Source organism: Nerophis lumbriciformis, linkage group LG14 (genome assembly GCF_033978685.3).
Source record: "Nerophis lumbriciformis linkage group LG14, RoL_Nlum_v2.1, whole genome shotgun sequence".
NCBI lineage: Eukaryota > Metazoa > Chordata > Actinopteri > Syngnathiformes > Syngnathidae > Nerophis > Nerophis lumbriciformis.
In genome coordinates, this window is record NC_084561.2 from 4,669,507 (window position 1) to 4,697,326 (window position 27,820).

Consider the following 27,820-nt stretch of genomic DNA (forward strand, 5'->3'; position numbering starts at 1 on the left):
TATATATATATATATATATATTTATATATATATATTTATTTATATATTTATATATATATTTATATATATATATATATATTTATATATATATATATATATATTTATATATTTATATATATATTTATATATATATATATATATATATATACTTATATATATATTTTTTTTTTTATATATATATATATATATTTTTATATATATATATATATATATATATATATATATATATATGTATGTTAGGGCTGCGAATCTTTGGGTGTATAGCCCGCAGAGTTTTTTTGGGCTCTGGGAATCACTAATAAGCCAGAGTTCTTTGAACGCAGATTTCTTGCCGGGACATATGGTACAATACAATCAGCAAGATAGGCTGGAGCTAGACCGTGTAGTATTTTATACGTAAGTAGTAAAACCTTAAAGTCACATCTTAAGTGCACAGGAAGCCAGTGCAGGTGAGCCAGTATTGGCGTAATATGATCAAACTTTCTTGTTCTTGTCATAAGTCTGATTGGAAACTTTTTGGCTGTGTTGCACTGACCCAACAGTCAGTCTGGAGGGATGTCTATTTTTATCTCCAGCTGGTGGGCTGTAACCTGAAGGTCATTAGCTTCACGCAGAAGAGTTGTGACATGGCCGGCATATCAGACGTCCTTCTCTCAGAGCGGATAAACCAACTAGAATCTACTTTACAAGCTGACGTCACGCTGCAAGTGGATGGCGAGTCTTTTTACGTCAGCCGTCACCGGCTCGCTCAGCAGAGCCCCTACTTCCGGGCTCTGTTCTACGGCTGCGGCGTTGAACGCACCAAAAGGGAAATCGAGCTCAAAGGGATCCGCTTGCAGTATTTCAGGGTGCTGATGGACCACAGCCGGACTTCCGTTCTCGCTTTAAACAGAGAAAACGTTTTGGGGATCCTCGAGACCGCGGATTTCCTCCAGCTTGAGCGTGCCAAGCTTCTGTGTTGCAAGTTCCTTGAACGTGAGCTCCACGTCTGCAACTGCCTGGGAATGATGGCCTACGCCTGGCAACGAGGTTGCACTCAGCTGTACACCGCAGCAAAGCAGGTGGTCCTCACACACTTCTCCGCAATCGTCTCCGAGGAGGACTTCCTGTCTTTGCCTAAGGAGACCGTGGCACACCTCCTAGCCAGCGATGACCTGGCCATCTATAAAGATGACTTGGCCCTGGAAGCGACCCTTCGCTGGGTGTCATTCCACCCAAAACGAGAGGATCACTTTCTGGAGCTCATTGAGCTGGTGAGGCCCGAGTCTCTGTCCTTGCCGTTTGTCTCGAAGCTTCTTGAAACCATGACACAAAGTTCGGACCCCAGAGCCAAGCTTATCTGCATGCTGAATGAACATTTTCCCACTTCCTGGTCGCTCGGCAGGTCCCTGCAGAGGATTAGTGCCAAAGAAACCCTCTTTGTTCTGGGTGGACCTCATGATCAGGAGCAACAAGCATCCTATCAGTTTCATGCGCTCAGTGGAAGATGGCAAAACTGTTCGCCTCTGCAGAGGAAGAACCTCACACAGTATTCGGTGGCTTCAGTAGGTAATAGTCTATCCCATCTGTACTTTCAGCGTTCCCCCCCCTTTCTGACATTTTGGTCTATTTTCTCATCATGTAGGAGACAATGTGGTTGTGACAGGGGGCTATTTCCGTGATGTGCTGTGGTTCTGTGTGGACTGGGTGAGAACATACGAATGTGGGAACCAGCGTTGGGTGGATGGGCCCGCTCTGCAGAAGTCCAGACACAGCCACTGCTCCATTGCGGTTGATTCCATCCTGTATGTCCTCGGGGGAAGCATGGACGAAGGGCTAGTGGTTGACGTTGAGAGACTACTCCTGGGGTCAGGTGGAGGTTGGGAAAGCGTCAGCCCCATGATTCGGGCTGTGGAAAGAGCAGCGATAGCCGCTCTGGGCTCGTGTATCTACGTGGCGTGTGGCCTGGATGAAAACGGGGAGGCGTACGGCGGAATTCAGAAGTACGACACCAAAGAGGATCACTGGGATGTCGTCTCCTTTTCCCCTTTTCCACGGTGAGTCCATGAAAACCTTGCAGGTATGAAAACATCGCAATGTGTGACGATTCGGACCGTTCCGTAGATACGACCTGGTTGCGACCGAGCTGAACGGTGCGCTCTATCTGTTCGGAGGTCAAGCCTTGCGCTTCGACGTGGAGACGGACGAATGGACCGTGCTGGACGAGGAGTCTCTGGAGAAAAAGTTCTTCTGCGGCTGCGCCACGGTCAGCGGCCGGATATACCTGGCGTGTGAGAAAAAGGGCAACAAAGCACTCCCGAACATGGTTTTGTTTGACCCTTACACAGACACTTGCATGGAAGTGGACAACGCTATACCCTGTCCTGTGCCACTCAGAGGCTGCGTCACCATTAAAGTGCGTACATGAAGACGTGGGATGTTGAAAAGTCTCCGCATCCACATGAAGAACACTTTTACTTGGCACTGCTCGAATCTGATTCCATACTTGATTGTTTTGTGAATATTCTCATTTATCAAGTCATTGTCTTGGCGGGTACCTGCTAGTCATACCTCAATTTAAACTTGTACTGAGAAATTAAGTTATTTTGTGTTGTGTTCTCTTAAAACAGAGTGGTAAATATGAATATATATATATATACAGGTAAAAGCCAGTAAATTAGAATATTTTGAAAAACTTGATTTATTTCAGTAATTGCATTCAAAAGGTGTAACTTGTACATTATATTTATTCATTGCACACAGACTGATGCATTCAAATGTTTATTTCATTTAATTTTGATGATTTGAAGTGGCAACAAATGAAAATCCAAAATTCCGTGTGTCACAAAATTAGAATATTACTTAAGGCTAATACAAAAAAGGGATTTTTAGAAATGTTGGCCAACTGAAAAGTATGAAAATGAAAAATATGAGCATGTACAATACTCAATACTTGGTTGGAGCTCCTTTTGCCTCAATTACTGCGTTAATGCGGCGTGGCATGGAGTCGATGAGTTTCTGGCACTGCTCAGGTGTTATGAGAGCCCAGGTTGCTCTGATAGTGGCCTTCAACTCTTCTGCGTTTTTGGGTCTGGCATTCTGCATCTTCCTTTTCACAATACCCCACAGATTTTCTATGGGGCTAAGGTCAGGGGAGTTGGCGGGCCAATTTAGAACAGAAATACCATGGTCCGTAAACCAGGCACGGGTAGATTTTGCGCTGTGTGCAGGTGCCAAGTCCTGTTGGAACTTGAAATCTCCATCTCCATAGAGCAGGTCAGCAGCAGGAAGCATGAAGTGCTCTAAAACTTGCTGGTAGACGGCTGCGTTGACCCTGGATCTCAGGAAACAGAGTGGACCGACACCAGCAGATGACATGGCACCCCAAACCATCACTGATGGTGGAAACTTTACACTAGACTTCAGGCAACGTGGATCCTGTGCCTCTCCTGTCTTCCTCCAGACTCTGGGACCTCGATTTCCAAAGGAAATGCAAAATTTGCTTTCGTCAGAAAACATGACTTTGGACCACTCAGCAGCAGTCCAGCTCTTTTTTTCCTTAGCCCAGGTGAGACGCTTTGCGCGCTGTTTCTTGGTCAACAGTGGCTTGACACGAGGTATGCGGCAGTTGAAACCCATGTCTTTCAAGCGTCTCTTGGTGGTGGATCTTGAAGCACTGACTCCAGCAGCTGTCCACTCCTTCTGAATCTCCCCCACATTTTTGAATGGTTTTTTTTTCACAATCTTGACCAGGGCGCGGTGATCCCTATCGCTTGTACACTTTTTCTGACCACAGTTTTTCCTTCCCTTTGCCTCTCCATTAATGTGTTTGGACACAGAGCTCTGAGAACAGCCAGCCTCTTCAGCAATAACCTTTTGTGTCTTTCCCTCCTTGTGCAATGTGTCGATGGTTGCCTTTTGGACAGCTGTTAAATCTGAAGTCTTCCCCATGTTTGTGTAGGCTTCAGAACTGGACTGAGAGACCATTTAAAGCCCTTTGCAGGTGTTTTGAGTTAATCAGCTGATTAGTTTGTGGCACCAGGTGTCTTCAAAATTTAACCCTTACACAATATTCTAATTTTGTGACACACGGAATTTTGGATTTTCATTTGTTGCCACTTCAAATCATCAAAATTAAATGAAATAAACATTTGAATGCATCAGTCTGTGTGCAATGAATAAATATAATGTACAAGTTACACCTTTTGAATGCAATTACTGAAATAAATCAAGTTTTTCAAAATATTCTAATTTACTGGCTTTTACCTGTATGTATATATATGTGTGTATATGTGTGTATATATATATATATATATATATATATATATATATATATATATATATATATATATATATATATATATATATATATATATATATGTGTGTATATATGTGTATATATATATGTATGTATATATGTGTATGTATGCATGTGTATATATGAATGTGTATATGTGTATATATGTATGTATATATGTATTTGTGTGTATATATATACATATATGTATATGTATGTATGTGTATATGTATATATATATATGTGTGTATTTGTATATATATGTGTGTATATGTATATATATGTGTGTGTATTTGTATATATATGTGTGTATATATGTGTATATGTGTGTATATATATATATATATATGTATATGTGTGTATATATGTGTGTATATATATATATATGTATGTATATATGTGTATGTATGCATGTGTATATATGAATGTGTATATGTGTATATATGTATGTATATATGTATTTGTGTGTATATATATACATATGTATGTATATACAGTATATGTATGTATATATGTGAATTGTATGTATATATGTGTATGTATATGAATGTACGTGTATATATGTATGTGTATATGTATAAGTGTATATATGTGTATGTATGTGTATATATGAATGTGTATATGTATTTGTGTGTATATATACATACATACATATGTATGTATATATGTGAATGTATATGTATATATGTGTATGTATGTGAATGTATGTGTATATATGTATATGTATGTATATATATATGTATATATGTATGTCTATATGCATATGTGTGTATATATGTATGTATATAAATACTTTATGTATGGTTTTATGTGACTGTATATGTATATATGTGTATGTATATATGAATGTATGTACATATATGTATATGTATGCATGTGTGTGGATATATATATATATATATATATATATATATATATATATATATATATATATACATATATATATATATATATATATATAATCTTTTTTACTATTTATATTACTATTTTATTGTGTATGCACCTTAGGGCAGTGGTCCCCAACTACCGGGCCACGGCCCGGTACCGGTCCGTGGATCGATTGGTACCAGGCCGCACAAGAAATAAAAAAATAGAAAATTAATTTTTATTTTTTTTATTAAATCAACATAAAAAACACAAGATACACTTACAATTAGTGCACCAACCCAAAAAACCTCCCTAACCCATTCACACAAAAGGGTTGTTTCTTTCTGTTATTAATATTCTGGTTCCTAAATTATATATCAATACAGTCTGCAAGGGATACAGTCCGTAAGCATGCATGATTGTATTTTTTTATGACAAACAAAAAATAATAATAAAAAAACACCATCCCCCCCCCCCGGTCCGTGGGACAAATTTGCAGTTACAAAAAGGTTGGGGACCACTGCCTTAGGGGATCTGCTCCAATTTCGTCGTTCTTTGAACCTGTTCACTGTAACAATGACAATAAAACTATATTCTATTCTATTTCGACATTGTCCCACATTGAGTCCTTAATATGTGAAGTTAGCATATTTTACTTTTTCTCCCCCCAACCGCATGCATGTGTGGAAAGAAACATGTCTTCATCACAGGGAGGCTTCGATCCACTTTTAATACAAAGGAAACATGGAAAAAGATGCACAAACATGATTTAGCTCTTTTTGGGGGGTTCTCCATATTGTTGTTTAACACTTTCTTAAGAGCACACTTGTGGATCTCTGTTGTGTGTTGCCAACAATCTGTCCCGTGATGTTCCACAATACATATTTGGGAAGTACAAGCTCTTTAAGTGCCAGTTTGTTGACCATTTATGCGTCACGGTCAAGTCACGCTTGCCCTACAAGGTGGCGTAAAAACGGCATCTAAGGCACAAAGCTAATGTGGCTAAAGTTGCGCAAACAAAACAACATGGATGATATTAAAGTTGAAAAAGCACCAAAGTCCACACAATGGGAAGGAATGATTATATACATGTTATACTGGACATGAAGATATGGTCTTCATTGTGCTGCAGATGGCGCCAAATCTACTGTGACACTCTTGTGCAAAACACTGTTAGCGCCATATAAAGAATCCAGTCTTTATATTTGTATTTTTATCATAGTATAATGCAGTGTTTTTGTGAGATACAGTCTGGTGTGCCGTGGAGATGATCTAATTTAACCTATTTGGGTTAAAAATATTTTTTACGAACCAGTAATTATAGTCTGCAAATGATGTGTTGTTGTTGAGTGTCGGTGCTGTCTAGAGCTCGGCAGAGTAACCGTGTAATACTCTTCCATATCAGTAGGTGGCAGCAGGTAGCTAATTGCTTTGTAGATGTCCGGAACAATGGGAGGCAGCGTGCAGGTAAAAAGGTGTCTAATGCTTAAACCAAAAATAAACAAAAGGTTAGTGCCCCTAAGAAAAGGCATTGAAACTTAGCGAAGTCTATGCAGAACAAAACTAAAACTGAACTGGCTGCAAAGTAAACAAAAACAGAATGCTGGACGACAGCAAAGACTTACTGTGGAGCAAAGACGGCGTCCACAAAGTACATCCGAACATGACACGACAATCAACAATGTGCCCACAAAGAAGGATTAAAAACAACTGAAATATTCTTGATTGCTCAAAGGAAGACAAGAAAACTGCTACAGGAAAATACCAAAAAAAAAGAGAAAAAGCCACCAAAATAGGAGCGCAAGACAAGAAGTAAAACACTACACACAGGAAAAGAGCAAATAAGTCCAAATAAGTCAGTGTCATGTCTGTGTAATCATGTTTTGTTTAGCTATTGGACTTTTTAGTTTCTGGCTTTTCACTCCCTTGTCTTGTTTCCATGATTACCCATTAGTTTCACCTGTTTGGACTCATTGTGCACTCTTGTTTATCACCATAGCAACCCATTAGTTTTCACCTGTCACGTCACGCACCTGTTTTCGTTAATCATGTCTGTAGTATTTAAGTTCAGTGTTTTCAGTTTGTCTGTCTGGTGACATCTCCCGCATTTATGCTTCTGCACACTCTCCACACACCCTTAAGACCCTCGCTGCTATTTTTTTCATGTCCATCGTTCACGCTGCTCCTTTTTGTCCATGCCAAGTAAGTTTTGTTTATTATTGCCACAGTTAAGTGTTTTTTGTTGTTCATAGTTTTTGCCTTTGTGCAAGTATTTGGTTTCATAGTTTGTTCTCCGCCATTGTGCGCGCCTTTTCTTGACTTCCTTGTTTTGTATTTATAGCGTTCAATAAAAATGTTACTTACATTCCCGTCTCGCCCGAGCCAACTTTCCGTTGCATCCCGGAAAAGCATACACCCAAGACCAAGTCATGACAGTCAGGGTGTGATGTGACAGGTGGTGACAGTACACCTACTTTGAGACAAGAGCTATAGTGATGCATAATGCTTTAAAGTCATATCCAACAATCGCGACATTGACTTTTTACTGTCAACTGAGTTTTGTTTTTTTAATGATTTCTGCTGGTGGTGCATTTTTTCAACGCAAAAAATGTGCCTTGGCTCAAAAAAGGTTGAAAAACACTGGTATGATGTATATTGTCGGAGGCAGATATTTACATATATCCGAATTTAAGTGTTACTTCTTTTATTTCATAGTCATATTTGAAAACAGCTCGTGTTTTTTCCATTTGTTCTCTTTCTGTTTGTCTGCAAGTAAACTGTGTGTGTTAACCTTGAAGCTTTGGAATGTAAGAAAGAGAGATAATGTGCATGTGTTTTGACTAGAGAGGTTTAAGAGGGGAGAGGGGTTTTGTCGGGAGGGCAGACCATCTTAGCGGGGCGATTGAATGTTCTATGCTGGACTGGTCTCAATGTATATATGCAAAGCTTTGCAAATATATTACAAAATACCTATTCTGTCTCTGGTGGTTTTTCTACTCAGCTTTAAGTGTCGTAAAGAGCTTGGGAGCGACTTGTGACTTGAATTCCCTGGGAGGAACAACTGGTCCAAAAACGCAACAATATGTATACAGGGGCCCCCAACACAGTGTCATTATTTTTTCTGTATTATAATTTCATCATCATTAGGGGCCTCTCTGGGCCCCCCTCCATCATGGGCCCCTAGAATCCGTCTCCTTTACCCTCCCTTCTTTTCGGCGCCCCTGTATGTATATATCTTTTAATTACTTTTTGAATTAAAATACAAACAAATCTCCCAATTTTAGTCTTGTAACCTTTCAAGGTGAGTTAAAATATTTTCAAAATAAACTTGAGTGTAATGGACTTTTCCTGTCCAGTCGTCGCCCGCCACACCACTTGTAATATTGTGGCTTCACCATTTTTGAGGATTTGTCAAATGTTTTTTTTAAACCCTACTCTACAACATTTATGGCCTAAATGTATAATTTTCAAGCGTAAAATTGTCTAAATGTATTAAAACTATCGATGGCTGCAGGCTATCGGTTATTTTAGTAATCGAGTCATTTCTTCGAAGACCTCCTCAATCCCACCAACACGTCTTCCTATGAGGAAGCAGTGCCTGGGGAATCTGTGGTGGGCTCTCCTATTTCTGGGGCTGAGGTTGCTGAGGTAGTTAAAAAGCTCCTCGGTGGCAAGGCCCCGGGGGTAGATGAGAACCGCCCGGAGTTCCTTAAGGCTCTGGATGCTGTGGGGCTGTCTTGGTTGACAAGACTCTGCAGCATCGCGTGGACATCGGGGGCGGTACCACTGGATTGGCAGACCGGGGTGGTGGTTCCTCTCTTTAAGAAGGGGAACCGGAGGGTGTGTTCTAACTATCGTGGGATCACACTCCTCAGCCTTCCCGGTAAGGTCTATTCAGGTGTACTGGAGAAGAGGCTACGTCGGATAGTCGAACCTTGGATTCAGGAGGAACAGTGTGGTTTTCGTCCTGGTCGTGAAACTGTGGACCAGCTCTATACTCTCGGCAGGGTCCTTGAGGGTGCATGGGAGTTTGCCCAACTAGTCTACATGTGTTTTGTGGACTTGGAGAAAGCATTCGACCGTGTCCCTCGGGAAGTCCTGTGGGGAGTGCTCAGAGAGTATGGGGTATCGGACTGTCTGATTGTGGCAGTCCGTTCCCTGTATGATCAGTGCCAGAGCTTGGTCCGCATTGCCGGTAGTAAGTCGGACACGTTTCCAGTGAGGGTTGGACTCCGCCAAGGCTGCCCTTTGTCACCGATTCTGTTCATAACTTTTATGGACAGAATTTCTAGGCGCAGTCAAGACGTTGAGGGGATCTGGTTTGGTGGCTGCAGGATTAGGTCTCTGCTTTTTGCAGATGATGTGGTCCTGATGGCTTCATCTGGCCAGGACCTTCAGCTCTCACTGGATCGGTTCGCAGCTGAGTGTGAAGCGACTGGGATGAGAATCAGCACCTCCAAGTCCGAGTCCATGGTTCTCGCCCGGAAAAGGGTGGAGTGCCATCTCCGGGTTGGGGAGGAGATCTTGCCCCAAGTGGAGGAGTTCAAGTACCTCGGAGTCTTGTTCACGAGTGAGGGAAGAGTGAATCGTGAGATCGACAGGCGGATCGGTGCGGCGTCTTCAGTAATGCGGACGCTGTATCGATCCGTTGTGGTGAAGAAGGAGCTGAGCCGGAAGGCAAACCTCTCAATTTACCGGTCGATCTACGTTCCCATCCTCACCTATGGTCATGAGCTTTGGGTTATGACCGAAAGGACAAGATCACGGGTACAAGCGGCCGAAATGAGTTTCCTCCGCCGGGTGGCGGGGCTCTCCCTTAGAGATAGGGTGAGAAGCTCTGCCATCCGGGAGGAGCTCAAAGTAAAGCCGCTACTCCTCCACATCGAGAAGAGCCAGATGAGGTGGTTCGGGCATCTGGTCAGGATGCCACCCGAACGCCTCCCTAGGGAGGTGTTTAGGGCACGTCCGACCGGTAGGAGGCCGCGGGGAAGACCCAGGACACGTTGGGAAGACTATGTCTCCCGGCTGGCCTGGGAACGCCTCGGGGTCCCACAGGAAGAGCTGGACGAAGTGGCTGGGGAGAGGGAAGTCTGGGCTTCCTTGCTTAGGCTGCTGCCCCCGCGACCCGATCTCGGATAAGCGGAAGAAGATGGATGGATGGATAAAAACCCACTTTATTTCCTCAATGCATATTTCAAGGAAAATAGTTGAAATAAACAACAATTATTCATTCTGTTTTCCTAATAAGTGCACATCCCTAATGTTGATATTTTGACATGTTCGCGTTAATAAAAACAAAAACTCGACGTTATTCGGCATGTGTGCTTCATTGCAACGGCCCCGAGGAAACTTTGTCCGCATATTTAAAGTTCCCGACACTCCTAAATTGTATATATTTGTATTAGTCATCAAACGATGTATGGAAGCAACTGAATATAAATTGAAACTTTTTTTTTTCTTCTAATCAAATAATTGCCCTACAAATATATATATATATATTTTTGAGAATATGAAAGGATTTTAAGTGCGCCATACAGTCCGAAAAATACGGTGCATTTGTTCATTTTTTTCCCCAAAATGTGTTAGTTTGTTGGCAGTTGTTTTCTACACTATCACTGACACCATGAATCCCTTTCAAACCTCTTAAGGCACAAGCTGTTTGTTTACATGCTTTTTTTTTATTTCTCTTTGCTATTTGGGCTTATTGGACCCTAATTAGAATAAAAACTAAGAATCATCTTTTGATATGATGTACTTAGTCCATAAGTACACAAACGTGTACTTCGTGTTTAGTGACATGCTAATTCTTATTTTTACACTTTTTGTCTCTCCAAATTCCATTGTATGTTATACTCTTCTGACACCACCAGATGGCAGTATAAGTGTCCACATAAGTGGCCATAAGACCCCAATTCAGTAGTGTACACAATTTTGGAAATAAGAGCTAAAAGGTGCTGTCCACGCATGTGGCCACTAAGCCTTTAGAACAGGGGTCTCAAACTCTTTTTACCTGGGGGCGACTGGATGCAGAAACTCAAAAATCTAACATGCACTTTTTTAATGAATTCACCTTTTTTGAATGGCTTTCCCGCCCTAGCTACCATCTCACTCCCCATGTAGCTAGCTTTGACTGCTGCATCGCTATTTTCGCTTGCTTTCTTGAAGAAATCTTGTTGCCTCAGTAGACTGCTATTTTGTATTTTGCATACTCCTCAGCATGTCTAGTTGTATAATGACGTTTCATATTGTATTCCTTGTGCACCGCAACTTTCTCTGTGCAAATAAGACACGTCGGGGTGCCGATGTGCTCAACAAAGGGAATATTGCATCTCCCACTTTTCCTGGAATTGTCTTTGCTCACCACTAACCTTTCTCTTCACTGCGGGCTTTGAAAAAGACATGTTTGGGGTTGCGGAATATATTTGTATTTAGCCGACGCACGGAGAATGACGGCGTGGCGAAGTTGGTAGAGTGGCCGTGCTAGCAATCGGAGGGTTGCTGGTTACTGGGGTTCGATCCCCACCTTCTACCATCCTAGTCACGTCCGTTGTGTCCTTGGGCAAGACACTTCACCCCTTGCTCCTGATGGCTGCTGGTTAGCGCCTTGCATGGCAGCTCCCGCCATCAGTGTGTGAATGTGGAAATAGTGTCAAAGCACTTTGAGTACCTTGAAGGTAGAAAAGCGCTATACAAGTATAACCCATTTATCATTTATTTATTTATTTATGTCCGCAATGTGTGTCGTTCCGCTTTTCCTCCCTACAGCAACACGGCGGTCGGCGGACGATAGCCGGGAAAGTACCGGGATAGCGAGCGCAAAAAAGTGACGGTTCCCGGAGTGTTATCCGGCGTCATATAGAAATATATGTAGTGTTCATCGTGTGAGGCAATGCAAATTAAACAATAACGACGCAAATCCCATAGGGGTGATGGAAGGATGGTCAGCGCCGAGAGCTGCGGCCTGCCACCATTACCTCGCACTCCCTCCCCTCTGTTGCTAGATATCTCGAGATGTACGTTGTAATATGTATATGTGCTTTGCTATGGAGGTTTTTTCCCACTCCAGACTGGGCCCCCTTAGGACCCCAGTATGGTTTGTATTTTTTTACTCATCCTTCTCCAGCGTTTTACCTTTTTCCCATCTTTTACGGGGCGCCTTGTGGCGACCCATCAGCGTTCCTGTTCTGTAACCCTGTACACTGTTTGTTTGTCTCATCTTGAACGGGTTTGTGCTGAAAACAAAGTTTCGTTGTACTTGTGCAATGACAATAAAGACCTAAAGACCTATCTATAAAAAAAACCAAATAACGGTTTGGGTTGGGGAGGAGACCCTGCCCCAAGTGGAGGAGTTCAAGTACCTGGGAGTCTTGTTCACGAGTGAGGGAAGAGTGGATCGTGAGATCGACAGGCGGATCGGTGCGGCGTCTTCAGTAATGCGGACGCTGTATCGATCCGTTGTGGTGAAGAAGGAGCGGAGCCGGAAGGCAAAGCTCTCAATTTACCGGTCGATCTACGTTCCCATCCTCAGCTATGGTCATGAGCTTTGGGTTATGACCGAAAGGACCAGATCACGGGTACAAGCGGCCGAAATGAGTTTCCTCCGCCGGGTGGCAGGGCTCTCCCTTAGAGATAGGGTGAGAAGCTCTGCCATCCGGGAGGAGCTCAAAGTAAAGCCGCTGCTCCTCCACATCGAGAGGAGCCAGATGAGGTGGTTCGGGCATCTGGTCAGGATGCCACCTGATCGCCTCCCTCGGGAGGTGTTTAGGGCACGTCCGACCGGTAGGAGGCCACGGGGAAGACCCAGGACACGTTGGGAAGACTATGTCTCCCGGCTGGCCTGGGAACGCCTCGGGATCCCCCGGGAGGAGCTGGACGAAGTGGCTGGGGAGAGGGAAGTCTGGGCTTCCCTGCTTAGGCTGCTGCCCCTGCGACCCGACCTCGGATAAGCGGAAGACGATGGATGGATGGATGGATGGATGGGTTTGAATTGGTCCAGGTTAGCGGGGACTGTTATTACTGACGGACAGGTGTCATGGTGTGACTGCAGCCAGGTACGTAAGAAAACCCTCGTCTCTGTCGCTTTCACTTATTTTCCGCTCTTCCATTAACGAAGGGGTAGGCAACCCAGAACGTAGAAAGAGCCATTTTGGAGCCAAATAACAAAAATTGCCATGGAGTTTACAGTTACGGTAGCACAATTAGCCCCGAACGGGCTAACATCACGTCTAACGTGTTACACGTCCGATTCGCACAGCGACTCTCTGCCGGAGTATCAGCGCCGGGGTCCGGTGCACCACACTTTTGTATTGTCGCTCGGTCCTTCGGAAGCTACCGGACCGCTCGACTCCCCGGCCCGGACTGCTTACAGCGGCGCCGGGGGAGGAAGCGATAGAGAGACACACACTAGAGATGCGCGGTTTGTGGACACAACCGCGGGTCGGGCGGGTAAAAATAGATTTTAAATAGATGCGGGCGGATGGCGGTTGAACCAATTCGGAAATATATATACATAGTTAAATGTTGTTACCCACATATGAAAAACGAGCAGCACTCTTTGAAACAGTCAATTATTAATCAGGCACCGCGTCCCAGCAACAAGTGGCGCAAGTGAGCGCTCCTTCAGCGCATTTTAGAGGCCAGGCGCTCTCGCATGAATCCTGGCACTGTAGATGCCATTTTATTCTTGCATAGTGCTAACAGAAAAAAAAGTAAGTAGACATACGGTTGGATATGTTAAAGGAATTAGTCTACGTTACCTATAGGCTATACCAAATAAGCCCATGTCTAACCTATATTGAGTTCGGTCAGCTGAATAATTTTGATGGTTACGTGTTGTTTGGGCGCACTACAATGCAAAGGAATTAAGGCAATTGCGTTGTTTATTGTGGTTTTTTTTCTATTGGAGATATACTACTATGTGTGAATAATTATTTGGCCTCGCTTTCAAGTGAAGCGCATCTCCGATTGGCGACGATGTAAGGATATTTAGCCTGCTTTGTTTGTCTATTTTCATTATAATTCAAGTTTGATGATAAAGTGCAGTCTGATGGGTTTGATTTCCCCCCCTTCAGCTATTTGCCTTGGCCAATAAGTTGCAGGTAATTTATTATTATTATTTATTTAATTTATTTTTGTTTAAATAGAGATGACGTACATATGTTATTGTATAATTTAAGTTTGTGCGCGTGATTGACAGCCTAAGGCTTATGAGGCACATTTTTTATTTATTTTTTTATTTCAACTTAAAAACGTATGAGCCTATGCCTACAACATAGGCTATGTGTTTATCTTTATTTTCCTGCCTGTCGTTGACAATGGAGATTGTCTGATATTTTGTCACTTAACTCAACAATGAGTAGATGAGTGTTATGTGTGTGTATATGGGGTGGCATGGCGTAGTGGGTAGAGCAACCGTGCTAGAAACCTGAGGGTTGCAGGTTCGCTCCCCGCCTCTTACCATCCAAAAATCGCTGCCGTTGTGTCCTTGGGCGGGACACTTCACCCTTTGCCCCCGGTGCCACTCACACCGGTGAATTGAATGATGAATGATAGGTGGTGGTCGGAGGGGCCGTTGGCGCAAATTGCAGCCATGCTTCCGTCAGTCTACCCCAGGGCAGCTGTGGCTATGAAAGTAGCTTACCACCACCAGGTGTGAATGACTGATGGGTTCTACATGTAAAGCGACTTTGAATACTTAGAAAAAAAAAAAAATCCCAGTTATTATTATTATTATTATTATTATGGCTGCAGATCAATCAATAAAGGTTCATCTTTGTCGCGAAATTGTTCACTGCTTCACTGTGCACCCCGCCCTCGTCCCTATTTGAGCATTATAACGTTAACAAGTTAATCATTGAAATAAATTCAGAACATTTTTTTTTTACCTAACGAAAATATAGGCCTAGTCTTTCTAAAACGTTGTTTTAACTTCTTAAAAGCCTCGTTCTGCTTGCTGCAACTGCGCACACAAAGTGTGAGGAACGCACTCCTGATCTGAGGGCATTGGCAACAATAGTCAACACTTTCTTAATGGAAATGACAATAATATTATAATAATGATAAATATTATCACGCATTAATATATCTTAGCCACTAATGCGTGGCCAAGAGATATTAATGCGTGGCACGCATTGAATGTCTCTGCTGCATTGGATCAGTCTCCTTTCTTTAACAGGCAAAAGCTTTATAACCTCACTAGATATATAACAACTGGCGGATGTGGTTTTGATAAAATGTTGGTTCGGGTGGATGGCGGATGGATGACGACTTTTGTGATGCGGTTGCGGATGAAATAATTGCCTATCCGCTAGAGATGCGCAGATAGGCAATTATTTCATCCGCAACCGCATCAGAAAGTCATCAACCATCCGCCATCCACCCGATCTAACATTTGATCAGAACCGCACCCGCCCGCACCCGCCCGTTGTTATATATCTAATATAGACGATGCAAGGCATTAGTGAGGTTATAAAGCTTTTGCCTGTTAAAGAAAGGAGACTGATCCAATGCAGCACAGACATTCGCGTGCCACGCTGTCACGGCCCAGACGCACACCAGTGCGCAATCATATGGGAGCCACGCTGAGCGCACCTCCAAGCGCGTCTCGCTGCCGGCGACGGCCGGGTATATGGGCCCGACGCTCCAGCGCCATCCATTTTCAGGGCTAGTTGATTCGGCAGGTGGGTTGTTACACACTCCTTAGCGGGTTCCAACTTCCATGGCCACCGTCCTGCTGTCTATATCAACCAGGGTGAGCCCCACCCCTTTCGTGAGCGCACTGCGCGCGGAGTGACCCCTGTTACGCGCCCCCGGCAACAGGGGTGGCGGACGAGGCGGGGTGTCGGTGCGGTGGGCGCGGTGGTGACCCTGGACGTGCGTCGGGCCCTTCTCGCGGATCGCCTCAGCTACGGCTCCCGGTGGGGCCCTCTCGGGGGAAGGGGGCCTTGGTCCCGGACCCCGGCGAGGCGTCCCTTCTCCGCTCCGTAAAAGTGTCCATCTCTTTTTTTTTTCTTCTTCTGTTGTGGCATATGCTGCAGGTGCCTGCTCGTTTTTCGTATGTGGGTAACAACATTTAACTATGGATATATATTTCCCAATTGGTTTAACTGCCACCCGCCTGAATCTATTTAAAATCTAATTTTTTTTTATTTCAACCGCCCGACCCGACCCGCGGATAAAATCTAATTTTTTTTTATTTCATCCGCCCGATCCGCGGATAATCCGCGGTTGTGCCCGCAAACCGCGCATCTCTAACACACACACAGTGAGAGAGAGAGCGAGCGAGCGATGGAGTTAGGGAGGAAGAGCGCGTACGGGTCTAGTGGAAAAGCGGCAAAACGTTTCTCTGCTTGCATCACGCAAGTGACGTCAATGTTCGGCCCTCGAGAGCCACATACCACACCGTGATTGGTAGATCCCTTCAGCTCCGCACACAACGCTGTCAAGCGCCATTCATATAAAACATTAAACATTAAACTTTCATATTAAGGTGGGGGCCGCAACGTGTCTGAGACCCCTGCTTTAGAGGTTAAAAAGCCCAATTAAAAAAAAAAAAGGTATAAAAACACTGACAAGAAACAACATAAATATAAAATTGACCCGGTCTCCAAACGGCAAGAAAGGGGGCGATGTATTGCACGTGCGGATCTACAATCGTTTGTGCTTGTCTAGCAAAGAAGAGCAGGATGGTGGTCTGAAATCATCAACGGACCGTGTTGACCTTAGACTGTGCCAGGGTTGGCTCTATCTGGCTTTAGGGAGTCTGCTGTTCAGACCCCTCTGGTTGGTCAGGTTGTTGAGCACACAGTTGTTGGCCAGCGACGCCAGCTTGGGCTTGATGGCGCCTTTCCTGCGCTCCCTGCCGTCCTCGAGCTGCTCCTCCTCGTCCGCCTCGCTCTCCTCGTCGCTGCGCTCGTCGCCCTCCACCTGTCGGGCAAACGGCTCGTTATTGAAACGTTCGGTACTAATTCCCCGTACCTGGGAATCGATACCGGTACTCAATTTTCTGTATGGCCAACTCGTATATAGGTTATCACACAACTTGTTTGCTTGCAGTTCAGGTGGCCCTGGACCCGAAGTCTCCAAGATAAGAAGCAGAGAAGGGGGCAAACCTGACACCGCTCCAAGCACATTTTGTTTTAACTGTTTATGAACCAGTGCTGGGATGCTGCATAATGTGACTCCCTCCCCTTAGAAGCATATGTAATCAGGGAATGCCAAAATAAATGGGGAGGCACTGTACGAGGGTGCAGTTCCACGCGCTCTCCTCATGAGCTGAATTGAATCCCGTCTTGGGGACGGTGTGGCGCAGTTGGAAGAGTGGCTGTGCCAGCAACCTGAGGGTTCCTGGTTAAATCCCCACCTCCTACCAACGTCGTCACGTCCGTTGTGTCCCTGAGCAAGACACTTCACCCTTGCTCCTGATGGGTCATGGTTAGGGCCTTACATGGCAGCTCCCGCCATCAGTGTGTGAATGTGTGTGTGAATGGCCTCGAAGGTAGAAAAGCACGATACAAGTATAACCCATTTACCATTTGTCTCTGTTTGATTCCTTGCTTCTTGTCCTGTTTAATAGATAGTTCAGTGCTTGAACCTGACAGCAGGGGCTTTCGACCAATCAGAGAGAGTACGGCCAGAGGATCTCCTCAATGATTGGTTGAAATCCCCTCACGTCACCACAGGAAGCCAATTTGCTGCCGACTTCAAAACCGACTTGACCATACTCTCTTTGGTTTACGGTGTTTTGTTTTTTGTTGCGCCCTAAAAAGTGTTAACAATGCAAGTATTGCACTTATTATGCACCAGCTGTTTCCCAGCAGGCACAAGACATTGAAACCACATCGAGGACTTTTTCATACAAATCCTGACGACGAGCAACTCAAACTTAGCATTGAAACAACATCGTTTCTGATGACGTTTAATCAATGTCGGGTTCTGACTAGAGCTGAAACGATTCCTCGGGTAACTCCAGTAATTCGATGACAAAATATATTCGAGGAATTTTCGCTGCGTCGTTAAGTTGTTTTTGTTTTTTTTACGACATTTTGCCTCATTTAGTAAGCGTGAGTCAAAGCTCACGTTCATAAACATTTAAAACAAAATGTGCTTGGAGCGGTGTCAGGTATGCCCCTTCTCTGCTTGTCCGCCTTATCTTCTTGATTCTGATTCTGAGGTAAGTCATCGATCATCAAATGTAAACGCAAAAGTTGTGTTAGTAAAATAAGTGTTATTTATTATGATAACCCGGATGTGTTGTCTCACTCCCGCAAAGTCATCAAATGCCGCCAAAAGGTGTTGAAAACTAACAACGCTATCCGAGCTGTCGTGTTCAATTAGCCTTTCATACGTATATGTATTTTCATATATTGTTTATGTATTGTTGGCAGGTTGAAAACAGGGTTTGTGTGGAGAAACCACCATTTAAACGGCACCGTATAATAATCATCATCAAAAACGCACGAGAGACCAAGAACTTTGTTTATACTTGCCAACCTTGAGACCTCCGATTTCGGGAGGTGGGGGGTGGTGGCGTGGTCGGGGGTGGGGCAGGGTGTGGTTGAGGGTGTGGTTAAGCAGGGAGGAGTATATTGACAGCTAGAATTCACCAAGTCAAGTATTTCATACATACATATATATATATATATATATATATATATATATATGTATGTGTGGGAAAAAAAATCACAAGACTATTTCATCTCTACAGGCCTGTTTCATGAGGGGGGGTACCCTCAATCATCAGGAGATTTTAACGGGAGCATTCACATACCATGGTTTATATAGGGCACAGAGTGGGTGGGTACAGGCTGGCCTAGGGGCGTGGTGATTGGCTCATGTGTTACCTAGGAGGTGTTTCCGTCTATGGCGGCAAGAATTTGCCATGTTACCGGAATCAATAAAAGGCTATCGATGCTGTCATCTAGCAAAGCTGAATTTGACCAAGCAACCCCCCCGTACCAAAAAGCCCTTGATGAAAGCGGATACAATTTCACCCTCACCTATGAACCCACGCCAGGAAACCAGCCAAAAAAGAACAGAAAACGAAACGACATCATCTGGTACAACCCCCCATACAGCAAAAACGTCTCAACTAACATTGGACACAAATTCCTCAATCTGATTGACAAACACTTTCCCAAAGACAACACCCTAAGAAAAGTATTCAACAAGAACAACATTAAATTGAGCTACAGCTGAATGAACAATATACGACAAATCATCTCAAACCACAACAAAAAAAATTGCAAATGAGCCGTCGGCCCCCAGACAGAGCGACTCCAAAACCAACAAAGGCTGTAACTGTCGAAAGAAACCTGATTGCCCTCTCAACGGGGGGTGCTTACAAACATCAGTTGTCTACCAATCTAAGGTAACACGCAAGGACATTAACACATCCGACACATATGTAGGATTAACCGAGGGAGAATTCAAAACCAGATGGAACAATCACAAGGCTTCTTTCAGGAACAAAAACCTGCGAAATACCACAGAACTCAGCAAACACATTTGGGACCTCAAAGACAATAATGTTGAATATTCAATAACATGGCAAATTCTTGCATCCAGCACACCTTACAATAGTGGTAATAAAAGATGCAACCTATGCTTGAAAGAGAAACTGTTTATTATTTACCGTCCAGACCTGTCATCCCTCAACAAGCGCAGCGAAATTGTAACAGCATGCCGCCACAGACGGAAACACCTCCTAGGCAACACATGAGCCAATCACCACGCCCCTAGGCCAGCCTGTACCCACCCACTCTGTGCCCTATATAAACCATGGTATGCGAATGCTCCCATTAAAATCTCCTGATGATTGAGGGTACCCCCCCTCATGAAACAGGCCTGTAGAGATGAAATAGTCTTGTGATTTTTTTTCCCCACACATACATATATTGCGCTCTACTACGGTATCGAGCACTATTTTTTGGATAACCTTATTAAGACATATATATATATATATATATATATATATATATATATATATATATATATATATATATATATATATATATATATATATATTATTTATTTATTTATTTATTTATATATATATATATATATATATATATATATATATATATATATATATATATATATATATATATATACATCCTGAAAATATGCAAACAAAACTGTGTTTAGATAATTGATACTTCAAACTTGCATAAATAAATATTAAGGAATATAACATAACTTGGCTTCTGAGAGCCTCAAAATGTAATGAATAAAATGCTAAAGTTGTTGATGAACAAGCAATTATTTTAATAATGAAATATGGTCATTTTAAATGAATTATTATAATAATTTAAAATTAATGATTTCAAATATGTTTATTTTAATGTATAATTCTAATGCCTGGATGTAATAAGGAGTCAGAAAAAATACAAATAAAAATACAATTAATTTTGATGTTTTTAGCAAAATATAGTAAACATTTATTTAGTTTTTTTTTTTTAAATGAATAACTATATTTATTTTTAGGTAAGATAAACATAATAATACAATTTATCTCTAGTCCGGATGATTTAGTTCTTGTCACCCTGTTGTCCTCACTCAGGTCCGCATGGAGCTGGAGGGGGGCGTGGCCTCCGGCTCCGGCTGAAAATCGGGAGGTTTTCGGGAGAATATTTGTCCCGGGAGGTTTTCGGGACAAGCGCTGAATTTCGGGAGTCTCCCGGAAAATTTCGGGAGGGTTGGCAAGTATGGTCACACCACACACCTGTTTTTATTAGCACACACAAATTGGCACAATCAACCACAGCCACGTTTCAGCTGTGCGTGTCAGCCTTCAATAATGAAAACTGACGTTTAGGTAATAAAACACAATTAGGCCAAATGCGACAATTGAGGGCACATTTTAACATGTATAATTAAACCTTAATTAAGCAAAAATATGATTTGTTCGATTAATCGATTTGGAATATTCGATAGAATACTCGATGACTAAAACATTCGATAGCTGCAGCTCGAGTTCAGACGTTGATTTGACTATTGAATTTTTACTGACGTTTCCCCACGGCGTCTTACCTTTCCCTTGAAGGCGAACTTGCAGACCATGCGCAGGATGAGGTAGGCCCAGAAGATGTGCAGCGCTTGCAGCACTAACAGCAGGATGTTGAAGATGTAATAACCCAAGAAGGGCTGGAAGAGATCCCCAAAGGTGATCATTGCTGTGTGGATGAGTCTGGAAAAAACACAAAACCCCGGGACAAAGGCATATAAGATTAATATTTGCACAGTAACAATGAATATACAATAAGCAGGTTACAAAGGGTTAAAAATGCTGATAATGATACTTAAAATTTTCAAGATCATTGAACAATTCAAGTTTTGATCCCAGGTATAATCACTATAATATCATTTTATATTATTTGCTGTGATTTAAATCCTTAGTATTTGCCTTTAAAGTCCCTCCCGTGTCCTAAGTTTGTAAACAATAACAAAAACCCCAAATAAAGAATATCGATACTGCAGCATCGACCTTATGTTGACACCACGCTTGGTATCGTTACTGTTTATGTCTGTATCCACCCACCTGCGTTTACACTCGAGGGTTTCAGTTTAGCGGTTGGCATGTCAAATTTAGAATGTGCTATCAACATGCATTATCACTAGTGTTTGGATTATTTATAGTTGCTTGTTATTTTTGCAAGAAAAGTAATTGACCTACCAACGAAAATACTCTTTAATTAATTACTAGAGGATGTAATCAAATATCTGGCATGTGCAGTTGTGATGTTTCATGAGAGCAGAGTGCCTTTAAAAGGCGGTGCCTGTGTCTAAGTGGCATGTGACGTCAGCGCCCAGACAGAGCAGCATTAGCTCAGTTTTTTATTTTAGAGGTTTATTTGAAATATGGACAGATACAAAAACATAGACATCTAGTGTTTGTAGCCAAAACTAATTCACAATACTTGTCCCCAACAACAACAACAACACAGATCCAACATCATTAAAATAGAAAAAGAAATTAAAGCTGCAAGCAGCATTGGTCGGGCCCACGTATTTGGCAGGTGCTAGTCCTAAGTGTCCCAATACTTTTGTCTACTTTTAGTCTGAAGTGTCCCAAGACTTTTGTCTAGTGTACCTACCTTGTCTGCATTGTGTGGGCACGTTGGTGCTTCCTGCTTTTAAGCAGCCATCTTAAAAAAACAGCAGCGCAGCAGCATCAGCGCAGAGGTTCTTTGAAGGGTCATAAAATCCAAACCGGAGCAGGTGTTACAACTCTTTCGTCAACTTTTAATCAGAAGGGTTTAATCTCTCCTAGTTTGAAGCCGAAACAACAAACGCGCTCAGAGGAGATAATGTTTGAAGAAAGGTGACCGGTTTTTACAAAATTTTTGTTTTGAAGGGGGAATAGCAAACTTCCTGTTGATTTTTGCTGGGGGTTGTCAATTTATGAAATGTAGGTCTAAGTGAGACCTACATAGAGGTATTTGTTTCATGTCTCTCCGACCTTCCCAGTGGGAGTTACAGGCAGTTTTGTCATTTTTTTCTTCCGAGGAGCAGTTTTTTCTGTGTTTTATTAAAAAATTGCGGTAGAGCGCAATTTTGAGATTTGGGGTTAGGTTTTTTTATTAGATCGCAATTTCTGCCAGTCTTGACGTGTGCGTTCAGTTTGGTGAGTTTTGAAGCGTGTTAAGGGGGTCAAATTACAGCTCAAAGAGGCAAAAGTGACTGTTTTTAGTACTTTTTTGTCTTGACGGGAGAATTGCCAACTTCCTGTTGATTTCTGCCCGATGATGTACAATTATGAAATGTAGGTGTAAGTCAGACCTACATAAAGAATTTCGTTTCATGTCTCTCCGACCTTTCTAGTGGGAGTTACAGGCAGTCTAGTTTTTTTTTTTTCCTAGGGTGCGCTAGAGCGCAAGTTTGAGTTTTGGGGTTTGGTTTTTTTATTAAAAGACAATTTTCGCAGGTCCTGATGTGTGGGTCAAATATGGTGAGTTTTGAAGCATGTTAAGTGGGTCAAATTAGTGCTCGAAGAGGCGGCGGAATAATAATAATAATAATAATAATAATAATAATAATAATAATAAAACCTTAGAAAAACAATAGGTCCTTATGTCCCATTGCATAAGGACTCCCTTTGGGAGTCCTTTTGCAATGGGCCATGCGGGCCCTAAAAATAGAATAAGGCAAAGATGAGTCGATAATAGAAATACCGTATTTTCCGCACTATTAGCCGCACCTAAAAACCACAAATTTACTCAAAAGCTGACAGTGCGGCTTTTAACCCGGTGCGCTTTATATATGGATAAATATTAAGATTCATTTTCATAAAGTTTCGATCTCGCAACTTCGGTAAACAGCCGCCATCTTTTTTCCCGGTAGAACAGGAAGCGCTTCTTCTTCTACGCAAGCAACCGCCAAGGTAAGCACCCGCCCCCATAGAACAGGAAGCGCTTCTTCTTCTACTGTAAGCAACCACCCGCCCGCGTAGAAGAAGAAAAAGGGCGCGGATATCACCGTACGTTTCATTTCCTTTGTGTGTTTACATCTGTAAAGACCACAAAATGGCTCCTACTAAGCGACAGGGATCCGGTTAATGAAAAGACGCAATCTCTCCATCCGCACACGGATTACTATTTCACAGCAACTGATATTCCTGTGAACCGCACTGTGGATACAACGGGAGCACGTACGGTGAATATTCGCACCACAGGGAATGAGAAGTCATCCTTCACTGTGGTTCTAGCTTGCCATGCTAATGGCCAGAAACTTCCACCCATGGTGATATTCAAAAGGAAGACCTTGCCAAAAGAGACCTTTCCAGCCGGCGTCATCATAAAAGCTAACTCGAAGGGATGGATGAAGAAAAGATGAGCGAGTGGTTAAGGTACTGTATTTTTCGCACCATAAGCCGCCCTGGGTTATAAGCCGCGCCTTCAATGAACGGCATATTTCAAAACTTTGTCCACCTATAAGCCGCCCCGCGTTATAAGCCGCATCTAACTGCGCTAAAGGGAATGTCAAAAAAACAGTCAGATAGGTCAGTCAAACTTTAATAATATATTAAAAACCAGCGTGATGTGGGCGCGCATGGAGTCGTATATCAACATGGACGGAGCTGCGTGAAAAAAGCCACCCGGCCTCTTCGCGTAAACTTCCCTTAACCACTCGCTCATCTTTTCTTCATCCATCCATCCCTTCGAGTTAGCTTTTATGATGACGCCGGCTGGAAAGGTCTCTTTTGGCAAGGTCTTCCTTTTGAATATCACCATGGGTGGAAGTTTCTGGCCATTAGCATGGCAAGCTAGAACCACAGTGAAGGACGACTTCTCATTCCCTGTGGTGCGAATATTCACCGTACGTGCTCCCGTTGTATCCACAGTGCGGTTCACAGGAATATCAAAAGTCAGTGGAACCTCGTCCATGTTGATAATGTTCTCTGGCCGGATCTTTTTTTCAGCTATCTTGTTTTTACAATATGCACGGAAAGTAGCCAGCTTTTCTTGAAAGTCTTTAGGCAGTTGCTGTGAAATAGTAGTCCGTGTGCGGATGGAGAGATTGCGTCTTTTCATTAACCGGAAACCTGTCGCTTAGTAGGAGCCATTTTGTGGTCTTTACAGATGTAAACACACAAAGGAAATGAAACGTAATATCCGCGCGCTTCTTCTTCTTCTACGGGGGCGGGTGGTTGCTTACAGTAGAAGAAGAAGCGCTTCCTCTTCTATGGGGGCGGGTGCTTACCTTGGCGGTTGCTTGCCGTAGAAGAAGAAGCACTTCCTCTTCTACGGGGAAAAAAGATGGCGGCTGTTTACCGTAGTTGCGAGACCTAAACTTTATGAAAATGAATCTTAATATTAATCCATATATAAAGCGCACCGGGTTATAAGCCGCACTGTCAGCTTTTGAGTACATTTGTGGTTTTTAGGTGCGCCTTATAGTGCGGAAAATACGGTAAGTTTAAGTTTACGCGAAGAGGCCGGGTGGCTTTTTTCACGCAGCTCCGTCCATGTTGATATACGTATGTTTGTGATTGCACATTTGCGTACATTTTGGGAGTGAACAGAGTTGTTAGAACGCTGGTTTTTAATATATTATTAAAGTTTGACTGACCTATCTGACTGTTTTTTTGACATTCCTTTAGCGCAGTTAGATGCGGCTTACAACACCGGGCGGCTTATAGGTGGACAAAGTTTTGAAATATGCCGTTCATTGAAGGCGCGGCTTTTAACCCAGGGGCGCCTTATGGTGCGGAAAAAACGGTAATACAGACAAAGTGCAAACTAGATACAAAACAATTAGTAAAAACTAAACATGGGAACACAATTGTTGCTCAACTAGCCACAATTGTGTTTGTTTTTTGAAAGTGACAAGTGCAGGTATACTTTTCAAAGTGTCAGGTAAAGACTTCCATAGTTGTGCTCCTTTTATTGAACAGGCAGTCTGGGCAAAAGATGTTCTACGGAATGGAACGCAACAGTTGCCTTTTGACATTGCTCGGGTGGTAGATCTGGTACCACTTTGTTGTGTTGTGTTGGTTATATTAGACTCGCAGCTCTGTTGTATCTTTTCAATTGAATTGTGTTAGCTCTGGTTAATAAATACATTGTATGTGCTTCCACGGCTCTTTGGCCATATTGCTTGTCACTTCGATCATTGATTTGTTGTTCGTTATTCCCTTGTAGTAGTGGTGTGTGCGTGTCCTTCCTTACGTGTGTGTTGTTTGCTGTGTGATGTTGCCTCCTTCTATTTGATATCAAGTTCATCTCAGCGTGGTGTCAATTGTTGCTTTCCTGCATTGAACTTGCTGCGCTTCCGACACTGTCTTGTTGACATACGACCACGTTAAAAGTAGCGAGCCACTTGACATCAAACATTTCGGTAACGACGACACAAAAGTAATTAATTAGATTACTCGTTACTCGTAAAAGCCCTTTGGAATGAACGTTAACTCCAAACTACTCTAAGTCACAGGTCCCGCAAACACCTGGAAATGATACGTGTCAATAAAATACTTCATATAAAAATATATGTACTGCTTGAAATTGTATGCCTTTTAAACTTTTAATAGTATCCATTATTGCAACAAATATTACGGTATATTATTATACTTGCCAAACATTTTTTGTCTAAATAAAAATACTAACTACTGTCGGAGGCAGATATTTACATATATCCGAATTTAAGTGTTACTTCTTTTATTTCATAGTCATATTTGAAAACAGCTCGTGTTTTTCCATTTGTTCTCTTTCTGTTTGTCTGCAAGTAAACTGTGTGTGTTAACCTTGAAGCTTTGGAATGTTAGAAAGAGCGATAATGGGCATTTGTTTTGGCTAGAGAGACATGACTGCCAGGGACTTAAGAGGGGAGAGGGTTTGGTCGGGGGGGGGGGGGGGGGGGGGGGCAGACCATCTTAGCGAAGCGATTGAATGTTCTATGCTGGACTGGTCTCAATGTACAGGTAAAAGCCAGTAAATTAGAATATTTTGAAAAACTTGATTTATTTCAGTAATTGCATTCAAAAGGTGTAACTTGTACATTATATTTATTCATTGCACACAGACTGATGCATTCAAATGTTTATTTCATTTAATTTTGATGATTTGAAGTGGCAACAAATGAAAATCCAAAATTCCGTGTGTCACAAAATTAGAATATTACTTAAGGCTAATACAAAAAAGGGATTTTTTAGAAATGTTGGCCAACTGAAAAGTATGAAAATGAAAAATATGAGCATGTACAATACTCAATACTTGGTTGGAGCTCCTTTTGCCTCAATTACTGCGTTAATGCGGCGTGGCATGGAGTCGATGAGTTTCTGGCACTGCTCAGGTGTTATGAGAGCCCAGGTTGCTCTGATAGTGGCCTTCAACTCTTCTGCGTTTTTGGGTCTGGCATTCTGCATCTTCCTTTTCACAATACCCCACAGATTTTCTATGGGGCTAAGGTCAGGGGAGTTGGCGGGCCAATTTAGAACAGAAATACCATGGTCCGTAAACCAGGCACGGGTAGATTTTGCGCTGTGTGCAGGCGCCAAGTCCTGTTGGAACTTGAAATCTCCATCTCCATAGAGCAGGTCAGCAGCAGGAAGCATGAAGTGCTCTAAAACTTGCTGGTAGACGGCTGCGTTGACCCTGGATCTCAGGAAACAGAGTGGACCGACACCAGCAGATGACATGGCACCCCAAACCATCACCCAACCATGCAAATTTTGCATTTCCTTTGGAAATCGAGGTCCCAGAGTCTGGAGGAAGACAGGAGAGGCACAGGATCCACGTTGCCTGAAGTCTAGTGTAAAGTTTCCACCATCAGTGATGGTTTGGGGTGCCATGTCATCTGCTGGTGTCGGTCCACTCTGTTTCCTGAGATCCAGGGTCAACGCAGCCGTCTACCAGCAAGTTTTAGAGCACTTCATGCTTCCTGCTGCTGACCTGCTCTATGGAGATGGAGATTTCAAGTTCCAACAGGACTTGGCGCCTGCACACAGCGCAAAATCTACCCGTGCCTGGTTTACGGACCATGGTATTTCTGTTCTAAATTGGCCCGCCAACTCCCCTGACCTTAGCCCCATAGAAAATCTGTGGGGTATTGTGAAAAGGAAGATGCAGAATGCCAGACCCAAAAACGCAGAAGAGTTGAAGGCCACTATCAGAGCAACCTGGGCTCTCATAACACCTGAGCAGTGCCAGAAACTCATCGACTCCATGCCACGCCGCATTAACG

The 27,820-nt window shown here is 42.9% G+C and overlaps 2 protein-coding genes and 1 long non-coding RNA gene across 4 annotated transcripts in view; 2 read left to right on the forward strand and 1 right to left on the reverse strand.

The window, feature by feature from the left end:
• LOC133616671 (uncharacterized) overlaps window positions 1-27,820 on the forward strand; it is a 76,207-nt gene that overhangs the window by 14,801 nt on the left and 33,586 nt on the right. The window lies entirely within an intron of this gene.
• LOC133616669 (kelch-like protein 23) lies at window positions 404-2,581 on the forward strand. The gene is made up of 3 exons (XM_061976208.1): window positions 404-1,548; window positions 1,625-2,036; window positions 2,104-2,581. The coding sequence occupies exons 1-3, from the start codon at window positions 471-473 to the stop codon at window positions 2,405-2,407; spliced, it is 1,794 nt and encodes a 597-aa protein (XP_061832192.1). The 5' UTR covers window positions 404-470; the 3' UTR covers window positions 2,408-2,581.
• cers4a (ceramide synthase 4a) overlaps window positions 16,617-27,820 on the reverse strand; it is a 93,289-nt gene continuing 82,085 nt past the window's right edge. The window contains exons 9-10 of the mRNA XM_061976202.2: window positions 21,173-21,329; window positions 16,617-17,068 (exon numbers count right to left, since the gene is read on the reverse strand). Of these exons, the coding sequence (XP_061832186.1) occupies window positions 16,886-17,068; window positions 21,173-21,329 (340 nt within the window). The 3' untranslated portion in view covers window positions 16,617-16,885. The remainder of the gene's footprint in view (window positions 17,069-21,172; window positions 21,330-27,820) is intronic.

What these genes read in the sequence shown, in the direction of transcription:
- LOC133616669 (XM_061976208.1), top strand. Translation starts at nt 471, where the DNA reads ATGATCAAACTTTCTTGTTCTTGTCATAAGTCTGATTGGAAACTTTTT. An exon ending in GTATTCGGTGGCTTCAGTAG is followed by an intron (nt 1,549 to 1,624) that starts GTAATAGTCTAT and finishes CTCATCATGTAG; the next exon opens with GAGACAATGTGGTTGTGACA. An exon ending in TCCTTTTCCCCTTTTCCACG is followed by an intron (nt 2,037 to 2,103) that starts GTGAGTCCATGA and finishes ACCGTTCCGTAG; the next exon opens with ATACGACCTGGTTGCGACCG.